Genomic DNA, 17,068 nt, shown 5'->3' on the forward strand with positions numbered 1-17,068 from the left:
AACCTGAGAGTTTATCCGCTGGTCATTCGACATGACGAATGACTTCTGAAGTCTTAATTCAGCTCAAGACGCTGTAGATTCCCGTCAGTAACACTTTCGGTCCGCTAGTAAAACGTAGTTCTATTAATCTGCGCTCGTTTACTCTTGAACTGGAACCGGATGTAAGTTCCAAAAAACTGAATTGTAGATCTGAAACTGAATGGTGAGAGTGAAACTGAAATTATTCGAGAGCTGAATTTTTAAAGGATAAAATGCAGTTTCAAAGCAAATGAATTCATTTTCAATATATAAAATTCAATTTCAATTTAGTGATGATCATTTTCAAACCATAAATTCAATTTCAAATTAGACTAATTCAAATTCAGTTTTCAAAAGCATTTATTCAAGTTACAATTCAGATTCAATCTGAGCAATTCAAAGTCAAATTTAACTTATTCAAATTCAGTTTCTGATGGCACAGATTTCTGCCCATAAAGCAACGATCCACCGAAGAGCAGTCTCGCTTCTTCCCTTTAGTAGAGGCCAGTTAATGAGGTGCAGGTGTTGATCATCTCCCAGGTATGTAGGCCAAAGGCGGGAGCCCACAATGAACTCCGCCCAGGCAGTAGCGGTTTTTGATACGGGCGACACGGGCGGTTGCCCGGGGCGGCATCGTGGTGGAGGGCGGCATCACGGGCATCGGCAAAAAAAACCCAAAACAAAACAAAAAATTGCTCGTACTCATGCTGCCCCGACATCAGCCAGCGCATATTGGGAATGGCATAGGCACCGATCGGTTTTCTATCGCCCATTTGCTGGGAGTAAGGGTGCCCTCCGTTTGCGAGGTGCGCCTGCTGCTTGCGGCACAGGGAGGAGAGGGCGGGGCGGCGAGGGATTCTCTGGTTGGCTGGAGCAGCATCTAATAACCAACTCGCAAAATAAAACAAAATAAAAACAAAGCAATAAACACAAAAAACACCAGACATAATGATACAGACTTATAATTTGCACCGATGTTTTTTCAAAATTCTGTATGCGAAAAGTGAGCGCGAGAGCCCTCGGTGCGCCTGCTCGCTGCTGAAGTCAAAGTAAACGTTATTGTCATCTCCGCTACATACAGTCCAGTATATAGAGAGACAAGACGACGAGGCTCCAGTTACAGCAGTGCAAGTAAACAAACAATAAATATAAGAAGAGTAAGAAAGTAAATATATGCTTTAGGACTCGGGGTAAAGGGATCAATAACAATTTAAAATTTATAATTTACAGTTTGATGATTTAATGTCTCACACACAATCTGTCGAAAGGGGAGGAGAGCCCTGCTGCTTCCAGATAGAGCACATTTCATTCATAATGTTGTAAATCCAAGCCCATTATGTATTCATGATTTGAATCCTGGGTTGTGTGAAATCCCAGAAATACACCTTAGACAAAGTGAATCTGTGAACTAAGGTGTAGGTCTATTAGGTTATGTTGTGGTGATCCTCAGGTTGGGGGATTTGTACTGGAGTGGAAAATTAAAACCAATGGAAGATGGACAAGAAAAGTTCAAAGCCATCAGGTGCTCAGTTTAGAAAAAATAGAAAAGAAGAGAAGGAGAAATGAGCAAAATATACAGGTAAGCAGATGTGTGATTGGATAATGGCAGGTCATCCTGAAACAATCAGAATCAGAATACTTTATTAATCCCTAAGGAAATAATGTGGGTTACAGTTGCTCCAAGAAGAAATGGTAAAAATAGTAACAGTAACAGACTAAACTCCAAACAATACATTATGTTACAGATTTTAATATTAATTAGTCATTGTCAATTGTTGATTCATCCTGTTCTCATTGTATGACAAATTATGATGGCTGTTTGGTAGCCGTTTGCATACTATGCATACTCTCTCTCTCTCTTCATATGTCTGTGTGTGTGTTTCTCTGGCGAAATTCAGTATGGTTCCGACAACAGTTTTATGTTAATGTATAATCCTTAATATGTTTTATGTGCGTGTGTGTGTGTGTGTGTGTGGGGGGGGGGGGGCAGAGGGCGTGTTCGCCCGGGGCGCCAAACAGGCTGGGACCGCCACTGCGCCCAGGCAACAGAGGGAGAGAGGGAGAAAGCGGGAGGGAGAGAGAAAGAACAAAGCAGAACTTCTCAGGCAGATCTGTCGGACCGTGACAGTAATGGCAGTTTTACTGCATATAAATAACATTCACACTGTTATAAGTTGATACTCAGCCTATATAATCAGCTTTGAGTGCTCTCTACAACCTTACCCGACTAAATCTAGGCCTGACGTCATCTCAGGGACAAGCATCTTACTCCAAGCTAAACTCCTTCAGCTGTGTTTATTTCAGGGTTTACTTCATAACCACATTTATTAGTACATTTGAAAAAAATGGACTCCATAGTTTTGAGGGTGTGGGCAAGTCCCGTTTAAACCCTGACACAAAAACCTAACCGCGTCTTGGCTGTTTGTGAAGCTGCAATATCCCCACACGTCACTCTGTTTAGTCATTATCGTAAATTCAGTAACAATGAGCCGTGAGTCATTTATCAGTATTACAGTCGGAAGGGGTAGCAGTTCCTACGAACAGTTTGGATAATATAGTTACTTTGCCCCGTGTTCCTGTTAATCATAAATTACAAATTTACCCCAAATTACTAAAATATGGATATTTTAATATGAGAATCGAGAGTAGAACATAAATATCGTATGGGAGGAATCACACACACACACACACACACAGTGTGAGAAAGTGTGACGCTGTAACGCGTCGAGGAAAGTGCGGTGACATATGAAGGCACTGTAAAGGCTGGGGTGCAGTGTTTTCCCCTCCTACAAACGGCCTCGTTTCTCTGCCATTCAAAGGGAAGTAAGTGCTGACGTTCCGAGGACAAAGACAACTTCTGCACGTTCGCCAAAGGTATGCTATGGTTATATTTATGGTTGAAGCTGCAAACGTGACTGGAAGGTGTCCGGTCACAGTCGTGACGAAAATACGAAAATTAAATATGAATACTATTATTGTCTTTTACTCTGAGCTCCGTGACCGATAAGCAGGAACGTCACGAAGCTTTCGCTGTCTAAATTCGGACTATTAGCTGAGGTTAATGGCGGACCACGAAACATTCAGACACATGTCGAATAAAAAAGCATTTTTGGGGGCGGAGGGTTATAACGCTGACCCAACGTGAACTAATCCTAAACAGGCTGAAGTTTGCTGAAAGCTGACTTTACGGCTGAACTTGTGTAGAGAGGCTTTGGTTATAAATGTGTTTAACTTAGAAAAACTGGACCCAAGTTTTCTGGTAAAATGAAATAAGACACAGACTCATAAATCATGTGTGGATTTACTGTGCACCGTATTCATTAACCAAGGACTCTGTTTGTGTTAACCTAGTCTACCTGATGGAGTCCAACAGCTGCATCAATGTTGAATTTTTGGATACAGCTGAGGATTCCTTCTACTTCAGAGGTAAATGGGATTGTTAAACTTTCTCAGTAGTTGCCCAGTTGGTACATTTGATAATGTCAATGGTTAATTATACAATTATTTTAATTCTATTTCTATTGTCTTTTTTTCAATATTTGAACGCTTCCTCTGAAAATCTAAAAGTGGTTCAACAAGGTAAACGGCTTTAATATTTCTCTTATTTAATTTCATTTTAGAATATGACAGAAGAGTAGTACTGTGAGGCGTGATGTGAGGATTATTATCGTGTTGTTCTCTCAAAGATACAGATTTGGAGGAGGATGATTTCAGAAAGTCAAAAGAGCATCATTGGTCCATTGAGAGCATGAATGGTTTTGGATACCTCATTTTAAACCAAGATGACACATTCGTGGCCCAGACCTGCTGTGGTAAGACGGAGTTCTTCTTGTTGTTATGGTTACTGACTTTTCAGTGCAGTTTGGCTGAACAGGGATAGCTCAGTAGGTAGAGTGGTGGCCCCATGATTGGAAGAGCGGGGGTTTGATTCCCCTGAACAGCTACCCTGAGGTACTCCTGAGCAAGGTACTGTCCCTACACACTGCTCCCCGGGCGCCCAATGGCTGCCCACTGCTTCACTGAGTGAGTGGGTTAAATGCAGAGAGGAATTTCCCCATGGGCATCAATAAAGTATACAAAAAAAAAAGGAACTTGTGCGCTAACTTCTTTAACATTGTAATTGTTGAAATTTTTTAAGAATAAAGCAACTTGCTGGAAATTGGTGCATTTATTATTTAGAGAATAAAACTGTTGACACGTGTTGATGGACATTTGTCTGCTCCGACTCGGATGCTCAGTCATGTTTTGGCCTGATTTAGTCAGTCAGGGCTGGATCAGGTGACCCCAAATCCTCCCTTAATTACATTGCAATAGGCCTCGGCTGCTGGGGCTTCCCATGATCCACGATCTCCCGTGATGAGGGTTTCTTGTTCATTACGTCAGTAATGTAAATCGGTAATGACTTAATGCACAGAGATGTATAAACACATAGTGAGTGAGAAAGGTAACTGAAGAAGAAGTACTCAATGCATCATGGAATCCCCAGCAGCCTACATCTATCGCAGCATAAGTGTTAATAAACTGAAGAGAAAAAAAAGGGTCAGCATGGTGGTTAGCACGGTGGCCTCACAGCAAGAAGGTCCTGGGTTTGAATCTACTATTTAGCCAGGGCCTTTCCTTGTGGAGTTTGCATGATCTCCCGTTTCTGTGTGGGATCTCTCCGGATACTCCGGCTTCCTCCCACAGTCAAAGACATGCAATTAGTGGGCTTAGGTTAACTGATTATTCACACCTATATGTGAGTGGTTGTGTGTCTCTGTGTTAGCTCTGTGACACATTGGTGACCTGTCCAGGTGGTACCCTGCCTCTCACCCTATGGCAGCTGGGATAGGCTCCAGCTCCCTGTGACTCTGAAATGTTTAAGTAGAAGAGGATGGATGGAAGTAATGACCACTGACTGTACCTTTAAATGAACAATACATTTGTAGAACAATTGCAGAGGTCTACACTGTGGGGAGGGATTCACATTAGAAATGATTACAACCAGCTACCTCTGCAGTGAGTCTCTCTTAATGTGGTTGAATTTCAACCCTGAGTTTAGTGTTTAGTGTTAATGTGAGTCCCAAATATAATAGATATATTAAGATCATATGTCCAAATCTGTAGTCACTACCGGTGCTGCCTGTCAAAAGGTAACCGCAGGATTTTAAATTGGTCAGTTCATTAAAAGCTAAACAAATACGTTTGTGGAGTGCTGCAGTTTGGTCTGTCCTGTTTTGCACACAGAACAAACACAGACACATATAGATGAACAGAACAGCATTATATCATCACCTTTGTTCTTTAAAACAAGACATAGCTGAATGACATGCTGCTGCTCTTGCTTGTCCTAGTTTCCTCTTCAGAGAAGAAACTCTGCATCAGGACCTATCGGAGCTCTTCTCTAAACAATAAGGAAAAGTTGCCAGTCATGATATATACCCAAAAGAATGACCAGACAATGGTGGTATGTTGTAAGGAGCACAAAATTCAAGCTGTACCAATGGTAAGTACAAAAAGTCATTCAGAGTTGGTTTTAGTGCAGCGGTCCCCAACCTTTTTTGCGACATGGACCGGTTTATGTCCAACAATATTTTCACAGACCGGCCTTTAAGGTGTTGTGGATAAATACAACAAAATAAAACCAGTAGCGGTAGAGCTGGGCGATAAAACGATAACGATATGTATTGCGAAATAACTTTTTCTCGATAGAAAAATGAAACTATTGCGATAGACCTCATCTCTCTCTTCCTGTCTTATAAAAAAAACCAATAGCCAATAAAAATTAAGTAGCGCAGAGCCGAAGCAATCACAGCCACAGCGTCACATCACGTAACTTGTTATGTACAGCTCAAGTGCCAAGGCGCACGTGTGTATTTGTTTGAGAAGCAGCCAGCCGCCATGCCGGGTTTTTGGTGACCAGAATACCGAAGGGAACACAGTTGACGGTTCCAATGTCGGAGAGATTGTCGAAAGGAAAGGCCAGAGAAGTTCCGTAGTGTGGAGGTATTTCGCTATTTGAAGTCTGACAAAAAACAGAGTAACGCCAAGACTGTAAATTGTGCCGAAAGCATGTTCCCACAAAGTCTGGAAATACAACAAACCTTTTTTATCACCTGAAGCAGTGCCACCCACTGGAGCATGCTCAATCTCTGACTGAAAGCGCTAATTCGTCATCGAAAACAACCAGGGGTATCCCTGTGAAGCAGCAACAGTCAATTGAGTCGGCTTTCGCCAGCGCCTTACCATATGACAAAAAAGGTAAGAGCCATAGCAACATAACGAATGCCATAGCTTACTGTCTTGCTAAAGACATGCTGCCAGTAAACACGGTCGAAAATGAAGGATTCAAGCAGCTAATTAAGGTAATGGATCCTCGTTACCGACTCCCTGGACATAAACATTTCTCTCAGACAGCGCTTCCAAATCAATATTATGTAAGTTGGTCAATTTTGTCTCTTTTTCTGTAAAATAAACTAAGATTTATTTTTAGAATTAATATTTTGTTTCTAAGTGGAACTGACAATTTAGTAGTCTGTTTTGTTTGTTCTATTTTGAAACTTAAACGCTTTAGCGGCTTCCTTTTGTGTAGATTGTAATATTTGCCTTTATTTTGCATAAAACTGAAGCCTCATTTTAAGTACATCTGCCCTGTTGAACTTATTATGGAAAATGAATATTTAAATCAAAACAAGCTGCTGATTATTTCACATTTTATTTGTGAGCAACATCACATTTAAATCTTACAAATATAGTTATTTGGCTTATATCGTGATATATATCGTTATCGCCTGAAATGAAAAAAGCATATCGTGATATGAAAAAATCTTATATCGCCCAGCTCTAAGTAGCGGTACCCAGTGGCGTGTCTAGAAAATTTTTGTTGGGGGGGCCAGGTAGGGGCACAGATTTGGAGAAGGGTGGCAGATGTAATTGGCAGGTAATTTTATGGGTGATCGTGGCTCAAGACTTGGGTGTTCCTCTTGTAATCAGAAGGTTGCCGGTTCGATCCCTGGCTCGGACAGTCTCGGTCGTTGTGTCCTTAGGCAAGACACTTCACCTACCGCCTACTGGTGTTGGCCAGAGGGGCCGATGGCGCGATATGGCAGCCTCTCCTCTGTCAGTCTGGCCCAGGGCAGCTGTGGCTACAACTGTAGCTTGCCTTCACCGGTGTATGAATGTGAGAGTGAATGAATAGTGGTATTGTAAAGCGCTTTGAGGGGTCCCGAAAAGCGCTATATAAATGCAACCCATTATTATTATAATGTAAAAAACAAAAAAATCTACCAACCGTTAACCATAATTCAATAACCCTATAAACCTAATAACCGAATGCGCTTTTAACTCTTATTAGAATGAGATTTTAACCACTACGGTGCAAAATTTTTAGATACTGCGTTGATAAAGTACAAGAGATACAATCAGTGCTCTGTCAGTGTTTATTATTATGTTAACTTTATCTGCCTATTAAAAAAAGAAGATAATCTTCTTACAAACTGGTGTTTGATTTTGAAACAGGAAAAAAGTGGGGAAACAAATGAAAAGACTAACATTTGAATGAAACCTGAAAGCAAGTAAATGCTGCCTTATGGTAAACTTTGGTAATACTGATGTATAAAGAACAACACTGGCTGATGATGAAATACAGTCAGATGGTGACACTGCCAGTATTAACCTGCAGGGCTGGACTGGGACAAAAAAATCGGGCATTTTGACTACAGACTGGCCAACCAGGTATTAAAGCCATAAAGCCTTTGTGACAGTGATGTACACGGTCTTTTTGGTATATGTATGATTTCTATACATTTTACGTCAGATAAAAACTTTGTTCGCAAGATTCAGATAATTATTTAATTAAAGCGAGACATTTTAAATGAGAATAAGAAAGAAAAGTATTTCTTTGTGCCCCCCTTTCCCTGTTAATGCCCTACCTGCCCCCCTGGCATAACTTTGCTAGATCCACCCCTGCACAGTTACCAGCTGTCAGCTACTTAGAAAAGGATCCTGCTGTTATTTGTCTCTCAGAAACAGTTCATAACTTCCCTTCAACTCATTCATGTCACCTAAAAGGTAAACCTGTTTCTCCATCACCTGTTCAGCTCTGATGATTCAGTAAGGACATCTCCTGGTTTCATCTTCATGTTTCCCTCTCACCACATATCCAAACCGATATCATGACCAGCAGCTTTTACAGCTGTGGCTCCAGCAAACATCAGCTGATACTAGAAAGAAATATTAAATAAATTCTAACAACAGCTGATCAAGCTTAAACGTGCTGCTGTTGTTTAGCGCAACATCCGCTGGTTTCCTCTTTCTGGCGCAAAGTGAGCCTTAAACAAACAAGAGAAAAAAGCCGATCAGCTGATCATTGATCAGTTTCATGATTGAAGTAGGAACAGGAGAGAGAGGGGAGAGAATGAGAGATGAAGAGGCAGCTGCAGCGTAAAGACAGAATAACTCCAGATTTGTGTCTTTTTTTCATTATAGTGAAAGTACGGGACAAACGGCATCTCTCTCCGCTCAATACGAAACGTGTAATATTTTCTCTGAATGAGGGACCATTCCATTTTTAAGGAGCCGTTGGAAACTCTACTAACTAAACTTATGAATAAAGTTCACTATCAATAACATCACAGCACCCACCCAACTGTATAGAAACTCCGTCATGCTAGCTCACGCAGTACGAATTACTGTAACTGACTGTAAAAAGTCAGCACAACGAAAATAAACTCCACCTAAACTTGTTTTATATCTGACCCAGATAGACTGCAGGTCATAACTTCTTACCTGAAGTTCAGTTCACCTGACACTCGGACCAGCGGCTGCCTCGGGTCTCTCCTCCTGCCTCCCCTTCCCTCATCCACCAACTGGCCTCTGTGGAAGCTCCGCCATAGCCACCACCAAAAAACTGAATTAGTTTTACACATCGACCAGCATCTGGCCAATCCACCACCTCTCACTGTTCATGCCGTTACAAAAAAAAAAAAAAAAAAAAGTCATCAGCCCACCAGGCAAATGCCCGGTATGCCCGATGGCCAGTCCAGCTATGTTAACCTGCAACCAAATCTGCAGCTCCATACAGCTATGTTACGACTTGGATTATATCTTATAACTCATAACTCTTATGTTAGCTCCCCCCAGTAGCCTACTGTCTGATATATTCGACGGTTGCAATAATTATTTAAGTGTTATTTTTTCCTTGGTATTCTAATTTTACCGAAGTTTACTAAACTCAACAAACTTAATATTACTTACGGGGACATTTATTCTCTCCTCATTTTCTTTCGCCGAAGAATTGTTTTCTGCGGTGCTGTGTTTTGTGCTTGGCTCTCCTACCTTTGCTAACGTGATGCTCATAGTGCAGAAGCCGATGCTGCATTCACTTACACTCGGATATCTGACCTTCACTGTGAAAACATAATCGTACGTTTGATATTTGATTGAATTTTATTGTTTTAGCTTCGGGGTGGCACCTGGGGTGGCCAGTCTGGTTGGGGGGGTGGCCTGTGCCCCCCCAGGCCACCCCGCTGGACATGCCACTGGCGGTACCAAAAAGAAGATTTATTCATAACACACAGGAAAAGACCCAGGGAATCCAAGTTAATGATAAAAACGATAAAAACCCTGAAAACCATGAATTTCACACCTGAGCCTCAGCTGTCGCGGCCCAGTACCAAACGACTCATGGACTGGTACCGGTCCATGGCCCAGGGGTTGGGGACTGCTGGTTTAGATATAAATAATATACTATTAATATGCTAGTATATATAATACTTTTATTTTTTATATTTTTAAAAATGAATACAGTTTAATTAATAAATTTGATCCAGCTCTTAATATGAGAAAAGCCATCTCATTTTGTTAGTTCAGTTAACATTGTGATCGTTCCTGTTTGACACCATCAGCAAGTCAAGTCAAGTCAAGTCAAATTGGCTTTATTGTCACTTCAACCATATACAGTTTGTACACAGTGAAGCGAAACAACGTTCCTCCAGGACCAAGGTGCTACATGCAACATAAATAAATTTACAACATAAATTAACAGAAAAACACTAAACTAGCTAACTAGAGACAGGACAGACTGACCTAACGTAAATTACAACATAAATTAACAAAAAACTAAAACTAAAACTAACTATCTAACTAGGTCGGTAGTGCAAAGGTAACAGTAAACATACTTGGTATGTAGGTAGTGTTGGACAGTAAACAATAATATCGTGCAAAAAGAGCATTTACAGGTTGATGCTTTGAGGTAGTTGAGTTGAGCTGAGTGATAGAGTGTGTGTGTGTGTGTGTGTGTGTTTATCAGTCCAATCCCTTTTTGTTGAGGAGACGGATGGCTTGTGGAAAAAAAGCTGTTGCACAGTCGGGATGTGTGTGCCCGAATGCTTCGGTACCTTTTTCCAGATGGCAGGAGTGTGAAGAGTGTGTGAGAGGGGTGTGTCCAATCAGCCACAATGCTGGTGGCTTTGCGAATGCAGCGTGTGTTGTAGATGTCCTTAATAGAGGGGAGAGAGACCCCGATGATCTTCTCTGCTGTTCCCACTATCCGCTGTAGGGTCTTGCGGTCCGATATGGCACAGTTCCCAAACCAGACAGTGATACAGCTGCTCAGGATGCTCTCGATAGTTCCTCTATAGAAGGTGGTCAGGATCGGTGGTGGAAGCTGGGCCTTTCTCAGTCTTCTCAGAAAGAAGAGACGCTGTTGGGCTTTCTTGTGCAGGAAGCTGGTGTTGAGGGACCAGCCGAGGTCCTTCTCCAGGTGGACGCCCAGGAATTTGGTGCAGACTCCTTAGGAGCAGACTCCTTAATCCTGCTTAGTCTGCTTTCCATGCCACGTCTTGACTGCAAAAATATTCTAAATTTCTTTGCTAGCAAGATCAACCAAACTGATATCAAGCAAGTGATAAACATACTGAACATTTGATACAGTAAAAACTTCAAAAGAAAACAAGTTTAATCTCCACGTGTGAAAGGTTCACTATACTTGATCTGCTGTGCATCAGGATGATACAGGGACCTTTTCCTCTTTTTCTCCTTATGTCTGTCCATAGACGCCCCCCACAGACATCACTGGAACGAATCACGACGCTTTGTTCTACCAGACGCGACTGCCTGGAAGTAACAGGTTTAAGTTTGTGTTCTCAGTGGATCCCAAAAAAGTTCTTGGAGTTGTCAATGAAAACGACTTTTATAAACTGACCCTGCTTCCTGAAGTTGATGATGTTGATACGAGAGTTGAGTTTGCGCTCAAATAATTAAAGAAGTTGTCTAAATAATGAAAAAAAGTCATCTGACTTCATTGAATGCAGATATCCAATGTAACAAGTTCTTGAAGTCATAACTCAGAGTCACTTTGTGATTTAAATGGAACAAATCTGATCTGATCTTAAACCATATGGAACCTCAACATGTTCCCTGTTGTATCATGTTGAGGTTAAAGTGTGTCCATCCATTGTGTTGACCACCTCTGCTACTAGGGTATGAAATCTTTAAAGGCAGCTTTGAAATAAGTTTTATCTCATTTGAGATTTTGTTTGTATTCAGTTAATCATTGAACATTGTGAGGTTGCACAGATGCATGTTTGGTTTCTCTGGCCAGTGCAACCTCAGATTGAACCCAAAATTAGAACTATAAGCTCATACAACAATCTAGCTATTAGCATTTGTACATAATAAAGACTTTGTACTTCTTTCATTGTGTTTCTTGTTTTGTCATGAGTGGTGTACTACAAAGAAAGTTGAAAACGGCCAGGCTCTGTTAGCATGAGCTAACTCGACTAATCCCGCCAGAGATGACGGGTAAGATGACAAACACGTCAGAGGAAATCTGTAATCCTATAAAAATAAAAGGCAACACAAGCACTGTAAATTAGTCAAGAGTAATGTGAGATGAATTTTTCTGATGAAACATTAATATTTGGGCAGTGTAAAAAGGTTAAATGGAGCCGTGGCACGTACACACTCGGGGTTGACATGTATACTCTATAAGCTCAACATAACCTGCTAACCTATTCACTGCTCTGTAGTACACCCCAGCTGAGCCTTGATGGAAAGAACAGAGTGACACCAAATGTGGAAGCTGTAATAAAACATGTTTACTGCACAGGTGTTGTGACATCACGCTCACTCCAGCCAAACACAAAGAAGTGCTGGCGTGGAAGCTGCATGCAAAGACTGTATGTGTGTACTGTATATAAGTGCATGTTCCAAGATTATAATGTAATATCATAAAGCTTTGATTTGACTGTCATATTAAGTCTTATTTTACTGATTTAAGAACAGTCCTGGAATTTTCACAAATTGATCAAAATAAACATGATTTATTTTAAAGCATTTTTGTTTCTTTGAAATGTGCAGATTGCAGCAGAAACTGATTCACATACAAAGTATAACATGACCCCATAGAGACGCAGATCGTGTCCTGTTCCTGCCTCGAAGGTTAAAATACCTCCGAGGCAGGAACATGATGGAAGTTTGGAGCTCATAATTTCACACCCAGTCAGCTGGACATGCACAGGCAGGGTTAGCATCACTGGTTTGGTTGAATTTAAGATTTAGCCGGTCTGACCTTTATTAAACCTTCAAGCAGAGCATTAATAAACCTTTATATAAGGGTATGAGATCATATAAGCTGTCTGTTCCTACAGCAGAGGCCACTGCTCTCTGTATAGCCGCAGCATTGCAGGGACATCCTGGTCACAATGAGACTAAAACAGGAAGTGGGGCATGGAAATGGTTTTTCCAAACGGGTTAGTGTGTGCTGCTGCTGATGGGTGTAAGAGAAAAGGCAGCATGCGCACACTGGAAGTAAACATGTTTAAGAGATCAGCCACACAAAGGACACAAACGACAAAGAATGAACGAGAGCTTAGACAGCTGTATTCTATAAGACTTGATCAAGTCATGGCTGTGTTGTTAAAACGTGTTTGTAGCTTAAATTTAGCCCACAGTTACTCAGGAACAGCCCAATCAATGAAAACAAAGACAAAGCTTGAATCAATGAACACAAACACTTTTGAATCAATGAAATATTGTCAAAATGATATTTACAGAGAACACACTGATTTCTTTTGTTAAACACGCAGCCAGGACCAGCGTTTCGGTCTTCCTGAGCGTCCCGGCCCACAGTCATATTCACTTGCTCCAGAGCAGGCGACAGCTTTGCATATGCCCACGTCGTTGTAGTTGAAGTAACAAAGACCAGTGAAGGTGATCGTGGACAGGAGGAAGAGAGCTGCGTTGGCCATCTTGATCTTTGTGTCCCCGTGAACGTAGTCTGTCAACACCTGCCCGAGACCCCTGCAACAACACAGGCAGAGGAAAAGATGAGCAGGCCTCCCTTTGCTTCAGCTGGGTGACACTGAAGCGCTTTAAATGACTGCACAGCACAGCACACGTGGAAAATGTGCAACCAGTGTTTCTAAATTTGACTCTGACATTAATGCAACTAATGCCCCATAAACATGTGCTGACATTTCCACGCACAACAGATGTTGTGTTTTTCTTAACATCTGAATGAACTCTGTCCACACATGATGACAGCCAGGAGCCTCAGCCATCACGTCTATGACAAAGACCTCGCTCTGCAGCCTGACACACTAATATAGTAAATTCCTGCTGGGACTAAAATGCTGCTGCAGTTGCTCAATTTATCCAAACCTTTTATTTTTTTTAAAGGGATTTGAGGTCCAGATTATAAAATATGATTTCTGAGCTGCAAAATCTTCATCCAGCAACAGTCACAGTAACATCTCGCCTTACGTTTGAGCCATTCAGACTCTAATTAACCAAGCTAACCAAGCATAAGAGTCTCCAATTTGCATAAAATAACTTACAGTTGTGTTCAAAATAATAACAGTGTGTTTTAAAACGTGAGTAAAACTCAAAATCCGTGTAATATTTTTATTCCTGTTCATTGGGAACACTGCACATTAATTTTCATTAAAACATGAAGAAAAAAGTATCAATATTTCAGTTACTTTACAGAAAATGAAGGAAAACATGATATTGGGCTTCTCAAAAATAGCAGTGTCTGCATTTTCATTACAAACTCAAATATGTACTCAATAAACTGAAAAACGTTAAGATTTAGCAGTCCTGTGAATCACTAAACTAACATTTAGTTGTCTAAACACTGCTTTTGAGAACTGCTTCCCATCTGTGCTGCATGGAGTCCACCAACTTCTGGCAGCTGTAAACAGGTATGCCAGCACAGGATGATTTGACAACCTTCCACAATTCCTCTGGATTTCTTGATTTTGCCTCAGAAACAGCATTTTTGGTGTCACCCCACAAGTTTTCTATTGGATTAAGGTCCAGCAATTGGGCTGGCCACTCCATAACCTTAATTTTGTTGGTCTGGAAACAAGATGCTGCTTGCTGACTGGTGTGTTTGGGGTCGTTGTCTTTTTGAAACACCCATTTCAAGGGCATCTCCTCTTCAGCATAAGGCAGCATGACCTCTTCAAACATTTTGATATAAGCAAATTGATCCATGATCCCTAGTATGCGATAAGTCGCATACTAGGGAGGCGCTTTTTTTGTTGTGATTTGGCGCTATATAAATAAAATTGAATTGAATTGAATTGAATAAATAGGCCCGACACCTTAATAAGAGAAACAGCCCCATATCATGATACTTGCACCACCATGCTTCACGGTCTTCAGAGTCGACTGTGGCTTGAATTCAGTGTTTGGGGGTCGTCTGACAAACTGTCTGCGCCCCTTGGACCCAAAAAGAACAATCTTACTTTCATCAGTCCACAAAATGTTTCTCCATTTCTCTTTAAGCCAGTCGATATGTTCTTTAGCAAATTGTATCCTCTTCAGCAGATGTTTTTTTTGTTTGTTTTTTTTTAACAGTGGGGCTTTGCGGAGGCTTCTTGCCGATAGATTAGCCTCACACAAGCGTCTTCTAATTGTCACAGCACTCACAGGTAACTTCAGACCGTCTGTGATCTCCCTGGAGCTGATCATTGGCTGAGTCTTTGCTATCTGGCCATTGTTCGATCCATTCAAATGGTAGTCTTCTGTTGTCTTCCACGTCTCTCTGGTTTGGCTTTTCATTTTAAAGCATTGGAGATCATTTTAGCTGAGCAGCCTATCATTTTCTGACTTCTTTATATGTTTTCCCCTCTCCTATCAGCGTTTTGATTAAAGCACGCTGTTCTTCTGAACAATGTCTGGCACGACCCATGTTGTTTCTCAGGTTTTCAGAGAGAAATGCATGTACAACATGTGCTGTTTCTTCACATAATGAATGACCTCACTGATTGGACTCCACACTGCTATTATTTTGAACACGCCCGTTTCATTTAATTCTTCAATTACACAGACTCAGGTGCAGTCATATCATGAATGTTGGGTCTGTTGGTTTCTCGGACTCTGCTACACTGACTGGTAAATTATTTGCCATGTAATAATAAGATTTATACCAAAAACACTGATTGAGCTGGTTAGTCATGTTGGACTGCTTTTGTTTTGAACACATCTGTATATTTTCTGTTTAATATTTATGTGACCTCCAGGGTGAGTAATCATTTAAATGTACATTTATAAAAATCTGCATGAAGGTCAATAAACATAGAAACATTGTTAATGTCAATAATACACAATCACTGTACCTAATAAACCAGCTCTTTATTGAGAGCTGAACTAGGAAATATTGTTTCTTTCTCTTAGTCATAAATGCAGCCTGCACAGTAGTCCTGGTATTGTGACAGACTGACGAGAGCTTATATAGCTTTCAGGAAGTGAAAGCTCTAAAACAGAACAGCTTAGCATCACTGTTTAAATAAAACACATGTCAGGAATATTTTATCTGAGGTTTGCAAATATTTGCGAACATTTTAGAAACAAGTGAAACCAGGGATCAGCTGACTGCTAGTCTTACCAGTGTCCGTGAAGGGTCAAGGCAGCAGCCAGAGAGTAATCGATGACAGGACCAGGGTTGAAATAAGCGACAGGGCCCATGGCCAGCAGCAGCACGCTCAGCATTCGCTCTGCCGTCCAGTGCAGAGAGGCCGCTTTGGAGTTGGAGCTCGCTGTGAAGCAAGACAAACTGCAGAGCATCAGAAGGCTGAACAATGTGAAGCTCTGAGCAGAACTGACATACAGACTTCAATCTGACTCAGTCACATGTATCTCAAATTCTACACATTCCACTGGAAAGACCGGGTCTCCTGAAATCTATATTAAGTTTGTCTACTTCACTGAGCCGCTTGTGTCTTTGCCATTGAAGTCACTGAACATCTTTCTGTGATTTTTTTTTTATTTTTTTGGTGTAATTTTGTATCCAATGTTGCACAAATTGTAGATAACAAGTATGTTCAGTGATCCATCAGCGTCATTGGCAACCTGTGAACTTGGCACCAATCTGAGTGTCTGAGGGTGACGACGTCTGCAGCTCTGATCTCACGTTAACAGGTTCAGTTTGTTTAAGCTGCACAAACCAGACGTGGAGCTGTGACACTGTCCTTGTATGGACAACCAAGTAAATGCAGTTTTAAATGATGATTTTATTGTTAAAAATAATAAAGTCATCATTAATGACTCTGCTTTAGCTGAACTCAGAAATCAGGAAGAGGGCATATTGATCTTATCTCTCTCAGCAGGACAGGAAAACTGATTCTTTCTTCACTATAACCTGATAGGACAAAGATTGGAAACCTTTCTATTATAATAATATAAGCTGGAAATCCACATTGTTACAGCAGCACAGTGGACAGGGCAGAAATAAATAGAGTATGAAGCTACGGATTATGATGGAGGTGACACATCCTATCAGGTGTAATTAAACCGATGTAGAATTTAAGGGCGATACAATTTAAACAGCTGAAATTGTGATATATTGGCCAAGATTTTATTTTCTTTATTTGGCTTTGCACTTATTAAGTGCCTTTGTTGAAAGACTCACGGGTGGTGTTACACAGCTTTACAAACTAAAGTTCATGTGAAATTGATCAGATATAAGGACTGGAGTGAAAAAGGAGCCAGTCCAAAGAAAAACTCTGACAGAAAGAAGAAGGACTATTACTCACTAAAACAAGAAAGCTAAATCATATTCTGG

General features: G+C 41.0%; 2 protein-coding genes across 3 annotated transcripts; one reads left to right on the forward strand and one right to left on the reverse strand.

Moving 5' to 3' along the window:
- Nucleotides 1–2,620: 2,620 nt before the first annotated feature.
- Nucleotides 2,621–12,333, forward strand: LOC116333612 (interleukin-18-like). 2 transcript variants are annotated; one of them, XM_039597980.1, is made up of 6 exons: nt 2,621–2,892; nt 3,370–3,444; nt 3,586–3,597; nt 3,711–3,830; nt 5,352–5,503; nt 11,052–12,333. In XM_039597980.1, the coding sequence occupies exons 2-6, from the start codon at nt 3,378–3,380 to the stop codon at nt 11,253–11,255; spliced, it is 555 nt and encodes a 184-aa protein (XP_039453914.1). In that variant the 5' UTR covers nt 2,621–2,892; nt 3,370–3,377; the 3' UTR covers nt 11,256–12,333. The 2 variants fall into 2 exon arrangements, with proteins under 2 accessions (XP_039453914.1, XP_039453913.1); XM_039597979.1 differs by having other exon boundaries at nt 2,711–2,892; nt 3,705–3,830.
- Nucleotides 12,334–12,802: 469 nt separating this feature from the next.
- On the reverse strand, nt 12,803–16,114 carry LOC120432791 (succinate dehydrogenase [ubiquinone] cytochrome b small subunit B, mitochondrial-like). Its single transcript, XM_039597982.1, has 2 exons — nt 15,893–16,114; nt 12,803–13,299 (listed from the first exon to the last, which is right to left on the reverse strand). Exons 1-2 carry the CDS (start codon nt 16,069–16,071, stop codon nt 13,074–13,076), a joined length of 405 nt encoding a protein of 134 aa, XP_039453916.1. The 5' UTR covers nt 16,072–16,114; the 3' UTR covers nt 12,803–13,073.
- Between the last annotated feature and the right edge of the window lie 954 nt (nt 16,115–17,068).

This window comes from Oreochromis aureus, linkage group 14 (assembly GCF_013358895.1).
Source record: "Oreochromis aureus strain Israel breed Guangdong linkage group 14, ZZ_aureus, whole genome shotgun sequence".
Taxonomy (NCBI): Eukaryota; Metazoa; Chordata; class Actinopteri; order Cichliformes; family Cichlidae; genus Oreochromis; species Oreochromis aureus.